The 12,476-nt window shown below is 37.0% G+C and overlaps 1 protein-coding gene across 1 annotated transcript; it reads left to right on the top strand.

Moving 5' to 3' along the window:
* The first annotated feature begins 9,221 nt into the window (after positions 1-9,221).
* Positions 9,222-11,669, top strand: LOC128984553 (piggyBac transposable element-derived protein 3-like). The gene is made up of 2 exons (XM_054403887.1): positions 9,222-9,264; positions 9,582-11,669. The coding sequence occupies exons 1-2, from the start codon at positions 9,222-9,224 to the stop codon at positions 11,618-11,620; spliced, it is 2,082 nt and encodes a 693-aa protein (XP_054259862.1). The 3' UTR covers positions 11,621-11,669.
* Positions 11,670-12,476: the final 807 nt, after the last annotated feature.

Here is a 12,476-nt window from a genome sequence, read left to right as displayed (position 1 = left end):
TACTATCTGAGTAAGAAACTAGATATTGACGAAGTTGTGTGGCACTACTCCGTGGCCAGTCACGGCAAAGGAGCAGCAGATGGTATTGGTGCGAGCACAAAGAGATTAGCTGACAGTTTGGTCGGCAGAGGCTTTATATTGCAAATTTTAAATAATTCAAAAATGTATTGGAGGCAAATTGCAGAGCAAATAACATTTTCTTAATAACAAGTGACCAAGTTAAAATCATGGATAGAATTCTACCACAGCAAATGGAAACATTCCCTGGGCCCATGAAAGTAAACCAGGTCACCTGGGATAGAGAAAAACCTCGAATTATTCAAGAAAAGCGACTGAGTTGTATGAAATGTTCCAGCAACAGACCATGTTTGCATTACCTTTTGGGGAAGGTTATTGAGGTTTTTGAAGATGGTGCAAGTAAAGTTGTGTCTGACAAGATCTGTAGATCTGAAGAAAAATCGCATTTTATGCTAAAAGTGCTCTAAATGTAAGAGGGTTGTGAAAATTTGTATCCTATGTGACTTTTGTGATTGCTGGTATCATTTTAAATGAGGTTGAAATGAATCAAAATTACCAAGTGATGATGATGAATGGAAGTACCTCATGTGTATAGAAAATAGTAACGAAGAGGTTAAACTGAACGATACGTCTGTTGTAATATTGAACGACAAACAAGGACAGGGATTCACTATTGTTGATTATAACTTAACTGAAAGAAGATAACCTCAAATTAATTGCTGAGGTTTCACAATTAAGGAAAAACTGGGAAGAGTCCCACTTCCATATCACCTAAACAAGCTAGCCTACCTAGGCCTAAGAGGAAGTCCAAATCAATCAAAATATTAGGTGATAGTCATCATGGACGTGGATTCTCTTCTCTATTGCATGCTTAAAAATTAAAATTTAAGTTCAACATCGAAGGAATTATCAAACCAGGATCTACGTTTTCTGATATTGTCACACCACAATCTGTCGTCGAGACCCCCAGCCTAATAAATGAGGACTTTGTTGTTCTGATTGGCGGATCGAATGATGTCAGCAGGAACGAGTTGAAAACTGCTACAGAGACCCTAGAGAAAACGATTTCAAACCTGGCCCACACCAACGTTATAATTGTAGACATCCCGCATCGGCATGACCTAGCTGACTTTTCGTGTGTAAACAAGGAAGTAGAAGCAGCAAACCTAGCCTACAGTACTGTAACCTCCCAAAGGGAGTTACATGAATTGCCAAGTCAGTCGGTTTGGGTCGAGGGTGTTGCCTAATTGTATTTTCAGTCTTGTATTCAGTTCACCTTGTAGTCACAGGGCGCCACCTCATTTGCCTTAGGGTAGGGGGGAGTTCCATTAATGAGGAAAGGGAATTCCTAGCGGGTTGGACGGTTGCCTGGTATTTAGGTGACCGAAAGGTGAGCCTGATTACGAAAGACGCGAATACGACAAAAGAACAAGTTTTACGTGACCAAAATGAACACACCTTACAATCTAAAATTACTAAATTGTACCCTAACCTCAATATCTAGAGGTAACTGTGAGCGTAAAAACCTAGAATTCAATTAGGCCTACCTAGTTGTGTGGATACTGATCCATTTTATCAAGGGTAAATACATGACTTAACTAGCATGGGATTCAATAATACAATACAATTACAAGTTACAAAATGCAAATTTACTAGAGAAAAATTCAAATATTGACAATATACAAAGGAATTGAAATGTGGTTCAAAATTAAAGAACACAATTAATTTCAATACAAAAAGGCAGCAACAATTCCTTAACCAAGGTAATACTCAAGTACCGAGAGGTTCAAAACATGGACAAAATTAACAAGAAAAGACCCTTCAATGGAACAAGAAACAATTTACTAAATTTACTAATCTCAATTATTCGAAAACATGAAACAAATTCAAGTTACTGAGTTTTAAATCTCAAAATTATTGAAACATGAAACAACCGATTTAAATATACCCTGACAAGTTAACAAATTAGAATGTGGAATTTAAACAGGGAACTATTTACATACACTAGGCCTAACCAGAACCTAACACATTCCTTCAGTAAATTAATTGATTAAATTTCAGACAATATTTTCATGAATTTAGGTGGCCACCTGGAATAAACACAATATAATACACAATGAAACAATGATACAAATAAATATAAATATTACGATGAATGTTGCTTAACCTACGTTGCTTCTTCAGAAACGGAGCGTCCAACCTAACCTAACCTAACACTCCACAAAACGGGCAGGGTGCACTCAGTCTTCTATTCTGTTGATAATGGGACGGCTCAAATTGAAACAGAAAAGATTTTGCCTGCACACAGTAAGTTAACTTAGGCCTAGGACTTATCGTTTTCACATCCAGTCGAATCTCGGGCCCAGAGTCTCCATGGCGATAGGGTCGGATCGTCCAACGGTTGGTAGGGTAGACTTCAGTGGCCAGTTACAGTGACACTGCAGTGGCGATGAGGTCGTCAATAGGCAGATCTTGGAAGTCCAATAACGTCTATGGTCCGTAACTGCTCCCTGTACAACCCAAAGGGAATAGAATGTTGCAATGGTAAGATATGTGGGTTTAAGTAGCACTAAATGTTTGTTCTATGAGGTCAACCACAAGAGTTCTAATAGTTCAGTCTTAAAATGGTTTGACCCGATGCACTGCACTACCTAGGCCTAACTTCTGTGAACAGGCAATAGTTCAGTCACTAAAAAGGCAAAATTAGCCGGGAACCAAAGTTGGAGTGTCAATAATTATATTGTTCATTCACTCCGAAACGGAGATAGCAAAACAGTCTTGTAATTGCGCACTTCAATGGGGTGAGCAAGCTAGTAAGCATCTTGGTTAGGTTAGGCACTTTCAACTGAATTTTTACATCATAAATCAAAGAAATAGTAATTAATAAACATAAGATTGAATAGAGCTAATTTATTTTACATTTTTTTTTTTTCAAGTGTCCACAAAAGTTACGGTACTAGGCCTAAGCCAAATTCCAGCCAACAAAATTCAAAATTGAATTTAAAACTTCCTTTAAATCAAACATTTCTGTAATCCACTATCAAAATAACTACACCTGTAACCTATGGTTGTAATAAAATAGCCTAAACTAATAAGGTCCAACCATGTGCTCAACTTGCCATGATTCTGCAGGCAACCATATCCTAGAACATCTTAGTTTAACACAAAAATCAATTTTTAATTTGACAGAAATTCAACAAAAATACTATAACAGGACATTTATTTACATACAAAAAGTTTGTTAGGCCTTAACCTCACTAATTCGTCTTTGAAGCCAAGATACGTTAAGATTGCGACATGTCAAAACCAAACTTGATAGTCAACGACTAGTCTCTTTTTTTCAACTATTCTCGCTTAGAACACATAATAAAGAATGTAACTGAGTTTATCCCTCTGTAGGAACACCAAATAAATACATAATTTGAAAGGCTAAGTATCAGAAATTTACAAAACTACACTTTAGGCTTGGACAAACTTTTCCCTGACATGTCCATTTTGGTTTTCTCGTGTCGAGCGTTTCGACAATTTCAATAATCAAAATGAGTTGAACCTAAACACAAACGTTGACATTACACAAAAAGACAAAATACAATAAAAGGACAAATAATTTAACTAACTGAAATTCAGACTCACCCCGATCACATAAATCCCAGGCTAGGGTTCGGGGACAGTTGTTGAGAATCTTGGAGGACAAGAAAAGGATGAAGTATCATGGCCGTCGTCTCAGAGAAGAAGGACGAAAAGATTCACTTCCAAACCAAGGAACAAGGGGGGGGGGGAGGAACTGAGTCCAGTTGGTGTAGATCCGGAGTCAACTCTTCTTTTATTTTGATTTTGGGTCTCAAACGGCAGGCAGCATAGCGCGCTTATGCAGCTTATAAACATAGCTGAGTTGATCAGTCTCAGCATTGTTGAGAGGATTGAATAAAAGTAGATTTCACTTCGGAACGTTACAGTACAATTCGTAAGTCGTACACTAATGTAATGTACGCCTAATCAAGACCAGTTCTTGTAATGGGTATTATCACACAAAATATGGCCAACATTCAATGTATCAGGTAAAAGGATTCTTCAAAATTGCTTAATAAAGATTAAAAAAAAATGAGCCATCATAAAAAACTAGATATTTCTTTTTGTAGGACTAATTGTGAATCACAACAGAAACCTGTTAGTCTACACTGTATTCAGCCTGAATTAACAAAACCTATTGTACATCTTCATTCTGCAAATGGAAGAAAAAATGAAATTAAAGTAGGCCTATGGTTTTGTCCGGCAATAGCAATGAATCTAATCAAGGAAAACAGTAAAAGAGGCTAATAATATTAATTTCTCTATTTTGAAATTAAACAGTTCATTTTAGCGAATTTCCCATATAGGGAATAAGCTATTACCGTAGTACTCATGGTAAGACCTGGACCCGGGACAGATTTTTTTTTCGTTTTGAGGTCCCTAGAGGCCAAAAACACCATCCGTTCAAATTCATATATATATATATATATTTATATATATATATTTATATATATATATATTTATATATATATATATTTATATATATATGTGTCCGTTAGCGCGATAACTCGAGTAAAAATGATCCGATTTTGATGAAATTTGGTACAAACGTGTAAACCTACGTTTATTCAAACGAGTTCGCGAACCAGCATGATCGGACCATGGGAACGGGGGTTTATGGGGGGTTTTATGGGGTAAAAATGGGTTTTTCCCATTTTTGACCCAAAAAACATCAAATTTTGCAATTTCTTTCTAAACTATTTTGTAGAGCTTAAAAAAACAAATAATTTAGTATATTGAAGCGTTATAATGCGCCTAATGGTTACGGAGAAAATTCCAAAAAATTGTAAATTTAAAATTCCCATGTTATTCTTATGGAGAATAAGTAAACTGTTGTAGTTTGCTTGTTTATTAACATATTTTGCCCAAATTTGGAAAATGTTTTTATTTCTTACTAACAATTAACATTTTACATAAAAAAACACTTTTACCCTCCCTGTTGCAGCAAACCTAAGTATGTGATAAACTGATTCTATTTAAACAGGGATAAATGTGATATTTTTAAGGAGACATTTTAGTGTAAATCCAATCAGGCAAATGGAAATTCGCTTAGTCTGCAGGTTTGCTGCGGCGGGGGTATTTAAATGTACAAGGTATTCTGAGTAAAAAATATCCTCTTTAAGTTTTATGTGTCAAAAGAAGCTAGATATTCTCTGTATTGCAGAACATTGACTGGAATCTAACTCAGTGGATGTACTTAACTGGTTATAAAATAGTTACATTCTTTTGTAGGAAAAGTTAAATAAGAGGGGGAACAATGAAATAGACATCCCTTTCTGCAGACTCTCAAAAACAAAAAATTCATACCCGACCATGGCACTCAGGATTTACAATAGTCTACCCCAAACACTGAAGAACCTGGAAGCTCCTAAGTTTAGCACTGCCCTGAAGACATGACTAAAAGATAGGCCATATTATAGCCTGAAAGATTTTTTGAAAGTATGGGTGTATCCACCGCCATGACATAAAAGTTTATCTAAAGAGAAAAGTTTTGTTTTTAGTAATATGTAAATAGTATTGACACAACCTATCCGGCATCGCTGGTCATGGTGACGAAGGAGGTAATTAAGGTATGATTTATGTAAGAAATCATTTTTTATGCAAAGAGGTAACAAATTTAAGTATAGAAGAGGTTTTTGAAGTATCTGCCTGTCTTGTTGAGGAATTAAAAACATTATTTATCTGTTTGTATGTAAATCCAGTTGAAAATAATAAAGCAATATTTCTTGACAGGTTATGTATTGCTGAATACTCTGAATGCTATGAAAATGAATATAGTAATAAGTGCAGATCTTAACATTTTAACAAACTGTTGAGTTTGCTTACGTAAAAAGTAGTATACATAAGCTTCAGGGCCATTTTTGTGACACTTTAATCATCAAAAAGGTTAAAAAATGAGGTAGGATTTCTGTTTACAAAAATCGGCTTCGCGTTTATATATATTAGGTGAAACAAGTCGAAATCAACGGTTACTTTCAAGGCTTACGCTAATTCATTTAACTGCGATAAATTGAGTGAAATGATACATATTTTGAGCATTTGAAATTGTTTTTTGTTCAAAGAGTAATACGTGTAAAACAATAATGATATTAATTGCGTTAGTTAGCAAAAATGGTTGATAATTCAACGAATAAAATATATCCCATACCGTACGTTATCGGAGTTATTATTAGTATGTTATCTGGTATCTCTTTCTTTGGAAGAACTTTTAAATAGTATTAAAATCGTATTGGTGGATCTTTTGTAGCTGAACACTTCCGTGATTTCATCAGTGTAATGGAGATTAATCGATGATTTTATTTGAAAAAAAAAAATCTGTTTGTTGTTAAGACACGTTCTAACTTCAAAGGGGGATACTTCCGTTACAGTGTTTGATTTTTCCTTCGTCACGTCGGGTCTTTTTATATCGTACTTCAGTGATAAAAAATGAGGGAGGAGTTCTGTTCACAAAAATCGACTTAGCGTATTATACATAAAAAAGGTTAAATTTTTAATAATAACTCAAATTGTTATATGTTACCATGTTGGTTATGAAAATGTAAACAGAAAAATCAAAGCATCTTTCTCTTAGATGATTAGCTCGTCAAAACACCTTTCGTGCGGTTTGCATGTGATGAGCCCCGGGTGATAATTGAGCCATTCTCCACCTACCTTGTGGGGAAATGTTTCTCTTGCTTGCGGCCCCGGACCCATATATAAAAGCAGCCCTAATTATTTACAATTTAAATACATCATTTTATAGTACCTTATACATATTATTCAGATGATCGCAGACGGATTACAATATCATAATTTGATTAATATTAGCCTTGAGTTTTTATTTTATAAAAAAAATAGCTCAGGCCCAGGTACTGCTTTATTATGTGTGTGTAAAGTTGTATAGTTTATTATTAATATTATACTAAATAATCTTACTTGTTTTCAGGAGAAAATGGCACTCCTACTTTTGGCCAAACTATGGCGACGTTTTAATGCGTGACTCTGGCCAAGAGGCACAATCGTCACATCAATCCACGAATATGCGATGATTTCCTGTGACAGCTCAAGCGCTGCCATCCCCCAATTTTGGCCACTGGCATTAACTTCACTTTTATTTTTAATCAGGAAAATTCAGGATAATCAAATAACTTTATTAGCAACATATATCAATGTATTAGGAAATACAGGTTTCCTATGGATTTATTTTAGTAACGTTACAGCATTCATCAGTCAAAATTATCTTATAAAACGTAACTCAGTTGAGAAGTGTATTATGTGATAAGAGCTCGCAGCCGTGACACATGCACAACGCATGCGGTTGGTATCACTGCTGCGCAATGTTCAGAATTGTTGATAGGGCGCAGCACTGTACGGTGAATAACCTTCTTTTCTCCCTCTACTTCCGTCTTGCCGGGTGGAGCCCATGTAACGGTCTCGGTCTCAGTCGTTCTCCATCCTGTGTCATGAATATCTGTTCTTAACTCTAGTTCGTCTCTCTCTCTCCCTTCGCAGTCGCGATGACCTTCCGGTATTATTTATTATTTTTACTATTGAAAGTAATGTAACCGTATCTAAATTGTAACAGTATAGTGTAGTATAAAGTGTAATCCTTTAAAGTGTAATTGGCAGCTAAATTTCTTTTGTATAATAAACCATCGTTTTTATCTAATCTTTTCGAACTCGTTATTAATCCAACATCTCCCACTGGATGCCTTGATGAACAACGAGAGCTCGAGCTACAAAATGGTGTCGTGGTGTGGGTCTTAAGGAAGCAGAAATATCCAATCTACTTGCCGAAAAATGATGGTCCAATTGGGTAAGTACTAACATCATTGCCAATTGTAGGCCCTAATTAATTAATGACTAAATAAATAGATAAAGTAATTTTGTAAAGTTTAGCGAAAACCGGAAGTGTCTAGCGTTTATGAGTGATTTATTACGAATTTATGAAATAATTGAAAATTCGCGTGTAGATTAAAAATGGCGACTTGATGGCGTCGCCAAAGCGGAGAGAAGTTCGAGTTCTTCCCCCTCTACCTCCTGACAAGCGTATCCGACAAGAACACAAGACAAGATGGCGGAATTTAAGATATAGGTGGCACCTCGTGTGATGATATACTGAAGGCAGAGCTTGGTTGAGATATATATTGTCAATGAGAATTGTTTTGTTATGAAATAAATTTAATTAGGTATCCATATAATTGCATGCACATTAACCTAATGTTAAAGCTTCAGTAAAGTAACAGTTAAATATTTAAGAGTGGAGTTAATACAATCTTGGTTGACGACTGAGAAACAAAGAGCAGTTGTTATTTATTATCTTGGAGAGTAAAGTAAATAGTTGAAATTGAATAAGTTTTGTTTCTGCACAATAGTTATTAATAGATAACTTGAACGTAAGTATGCCTACGGGATTGCTTATGTTCAAGTAAGTTAGTAATAAATAAATTGATTGATTTTAGTGATGTGGTTACTCTCTAGATACTGATGGCAATCAGGTCGATTTGTGTCAACAAAGGTTGTTTAACAGGTAGTTTTAAGCAATAATACGGAGGTAAATTGAAAGAAAATCGACTTTGATGAATTTTAAATTTTTGGGAAAATGTCATGAGTAGTGGGTAAAGAGGATTTCTGCGCGAATAAATAGTAGGCACCTAGGGAGTTTAGTACCAGGTGGCCATATTGAGTTTTATTTTCGAAACTGACCAGCTGAGTGATCTGATGTTAAATAAATAAGTAATAAAAAAAATTTTGTCAAATTGATTGATAAACAAGAGAGAGACTTTGAAAAAAAAACATTTAATAGATTTTTGTTGTTTTTTAATTGAAAAAAAAAATTGGATTAAATATCCGTTCAGCTGGACCAGTGATAAAACTTGGGGATCGTATCGCCGATGATATTATCGTGATATAGGAGATTAACGTGACTGATAGCGGCTGATACATCGAACTTTATTCCGATATTTGGCAATGGTTTAACCTCCTCAGTTCCCACGTAACCTATAGGTTACAATATTTAGCGAAATCTGTACAATGTTCTGTTAGAGTTAGATGACTGCAAGTAGTTCCCGCTGTCTCCGCTAGGTTGCAGCACATACTGGGAATTTTTATATTTCATTATTTCATCATCTTCAGTTCATTTTACAGAATGAAAGATGGCGGATCGCGAGTTTCAGGCTTATCCCAGTTCTACTCAAAGTAAGTAAATTATTATTATTGTTTTTAGTATGTGTAAATCTTTCAACAAAAATTACAATAATCTTAAACATATGGTTGTGAAATAGGAACTGTCAAACAAAGAATAAATATTTATTTAGTCAGCAGTAATGGCCCTGAAAGTTTGTTGTAACCGATTGGTTACGTTGGAACTCTATGTTTCGGGCATCTTTACATGTAATATTATTATTATGGATTTTTGTCATGTGTTATGTCTGATTTTTGTGTGTGTGAGTGTGTGTGTGTGTTTGTTTATGTGTATGCTTTTATCCTATTAGTAATATATTTTTATTTTACAGGGGTTTTAGAGGAGTTTTGCGACAACTACGACTTTAGCGAGCTAACAGACGTCGAAGACCTATCAGACGACGATGATGGAAGATCAATTGAAGTTTCTGCACCTCCGAGAATCGATATCTTACTTGGAATTGAAGAGGACCAAGACCTTCTTGAAGAAGCTGTTGACGAACCTGATGAAGTCATCGTGGAACAACCTCATGTTGACGAAGCTGATGGTTTGACACCAACCGAGGTAACACCAACCAATGAAGGTAACACACCTCTGTGTTTTCAACCGACTCAATCTGTAGGGCCAGTCCCTGGGCCTTCTGGTGAAAATTTGAATAAATCTAAAAGATGCCCAGCACCATCTAGAGTTTCCAGTCGGAAACGGGCTAAGGTAGGCCTACCCACTAAGACAAAAAAACCAAGAGCAGAGCGTCGTAAGTCAATTCGACCAAACCCACGTGAACAAACGTTGAGGGCAATGGAACCGTTGCCAACTAATGGTAAATGGGAGGTAAGCAACAACTTTTACCCTTTGCCACCTGCACCTTATTTTGGAGGCCATAATCCTGAATATAACATGTCGTCGCCATTAGATCTTTTTCAAAAGTACATACCTGATGATATACTATGTCAAATTGCTACAGCAACTAATGAAAATATAATTTCTTCCACTGGTAAAGAAATACAAATCACAACTACAGACATGAAGAAGTTCTTTGGTATCACAATAATGATGTCGTACTTGAAATATCCCAGGATAAAGATGTACTGGGCCTCTCGAACAAGGATTCCGCAAATTAGTGATGCCATGCCGAGAAATAAGTACTTTCTTATAAGAAATCACATAAGGTGTCGTGATTACACTAACGTAAGCGATGAAGAAAAGGCAAGAAACAAGTATTGGAAAGTGTCTCCAGTAATTGACAGTGTCAGAGCTAGCTGTTTGTTGAACCCTCGACCCAACGAGGTATCGATGGATGAGCAAATGGTGCCTTTCTGGGGTCACACACAAATGAGGCAGCACATAAAAGGAAAACCTAACCCCTGTGGCCTAAAAAACTTGGTTGTATGTGCTCCAGACGGGCTGCCACTGGATTTTTTCCTATACGAGGGCAAAGGAGATAGTATTTTGCACGAAACTGAACTGAACTATCCTGGTTTAGATATAGGGGGTAAAATTATTGTAAGGCTGTCAAAGAATCTTCCGCAAGGTACTTCAATTTTTATGGACAGGTATTTTACCTCTATACAACTACTTGATGAACTTCACATCAGGGGTTTTCAAGGTACTGGCACACTTATAAATGACAGAATGCCAGAAAACAGAGAAATGTACTCTGACGCTGAGGTGAGGGGAGGTGGTCGAGGCTATATGTGCCAAATAGTTCGAGATGATGGACAAATAGCCATCGTCAAATGGTTCGACAACAAACCGGTGCTATTGACATCGAGCATACATGGCTGCGAGCCAAAAGATGTTTGTCGACGGTGGTGCAAGAAGGAAAAAAGGTATGTACAAGTCGAAAGACCTTACATAATAAAGAAATACAATGAATGCATGGGTGGCGTCGACCTTCTAGATAGGATGATATCCTATTATAGAATTGCTGCTAGGACGAAAAAATGGACCACTAGGCTAATTAGCCATCTGATTGATTTCTCTCTGGCAGCTGGGTGGATTGAGAGAAGAAGAGCCGATCAACAAGCTGGAACTCCTCGAAGAGACAGGTTTGATTTTTTCGACTTTCGTTTTGATGTGGCTCAACACCTGCTGGCGTCAGAAACTGAAGAACCAGTGGACGATGAGGAGATTGAGGATGATCCACAGCCTCTAACCTCTTCCTCGGGAAGGAAAACTCCTTTGCCAACAGATGCTGTCCGGAAGAGCAAGGTTCAGCATCTACCGGAAATTCCTCCAGATGTGAAGCCTTCTAGATGTCGGTTCCCAGGATGTGACAGTCCTAAATGTCGCATTAAATGCAGCACCTGCAATGTTTTCTTATGTCTAAATTCTAATAGGAACTGTTTTAAACTGTTTCATGAGTTATAATGACCAGGTTCCTAAGTTAAAGATTTACGTGTGTAAAAAAATGAGTTTGGTCGAGTTCCGATGTAACCAATAGGTTACATGCTGTTTTGTACATTTCTAATAAAAAAAAAATTCCAAAAAAATTTTTTCTTGTTTACTTTATTTATTTCCTTTAAATATACACAAAAATTACAAAAATAAAATTCTCAGTTTTCCTATGGGTCTGAGGGCCAGTTTCATCTGCGTTGTAGAATCTCGTGTCTTATATCAACATGAACGCCTATCATTTGAAAAAGACGGAAAACCAGTACGAGTTGAGAATAAGAGGCCAATCAGCTGTGGGCAATGCAGATACGTTACGGAAAAATTCGACAAAATGCCTCAAGTCGAACACCCCGTTGTCCGATACCGCGATCGCTGCCCTGGACACCGACAGTGAATTCCAGGCATGCGAGAAGGCGCTGGCAGAGTTGACGACGATGCTAACTGAGTACGAGGGCGATTATCACGACACGGAAATTCAGAGAATACAGGCGCGGCTGTGGCATTACCAAACGAGGTCTGAACGTATTCCTCTGGAGATGACGGCGACGACACTGCGTGGTGTGATGAGTTAACGGCGAAATTTAGAGCTCGTTTGACGGGAAATCCCAAAGTGTGGGCGCGTTCCTGCAACGGGTAGAGAAGCTGCGTGTGGCTAGAGGGGTCAGTACTGTCGACCTATTCAATATAGCTGTCGACTTGTTTACGGGTTCTGCCCTGGTATGGTATAGGTCTACGGTGGGGCGAATTAAGAACTGGAAAGAGCTATGCCGTGACATGGAAGTAGTTTATCAGACTCCCGATCAAGATTTCCGTTTGAAGAAAGAAATATTCA

Source organism: Macrosteles quadrilineatus, unplaced genomic scaffold (genome assembly GCF_028750875.1).
Source record: "Macrosteles quadrilineatus isolate MER2022 unplaced genomic scaffold, UCM_ALF_1.0 Scaffold_2__2_contigs__length_208266976, whole genome shotgun sequence".
In the NCBI taxonomy this organism is placed as follows: domain Eukaryota; kingdom Metazoa; phylum Arthropoda; class Insecta; order Hemiptera; family Cicadellidae; genus Macrosteles; species Macrosteles quadrilineatus.
Note: the sequence above shows the minus strand (reverse complement) of the source record. Positions and strands in the feature narration are given on the sequence as shown.

Excerpts from the sequence above, each read along its gene's own strand:
- LOC128984553 (XM_054403887.1), top strand. The coding sequence starts at position 9,222 with ATGGCGGATCGCGAGTTTCAGGCTTATCCCAGTTCTACTCAAA. Across the intron at positions 9,265-9,581 it reads TTATCCCAGTTCTACTCAAA|GGGTTTTAGAGGAGTTTTGC; the intron begins GTAAGTAAATTA and ends TTTATTTTACAG.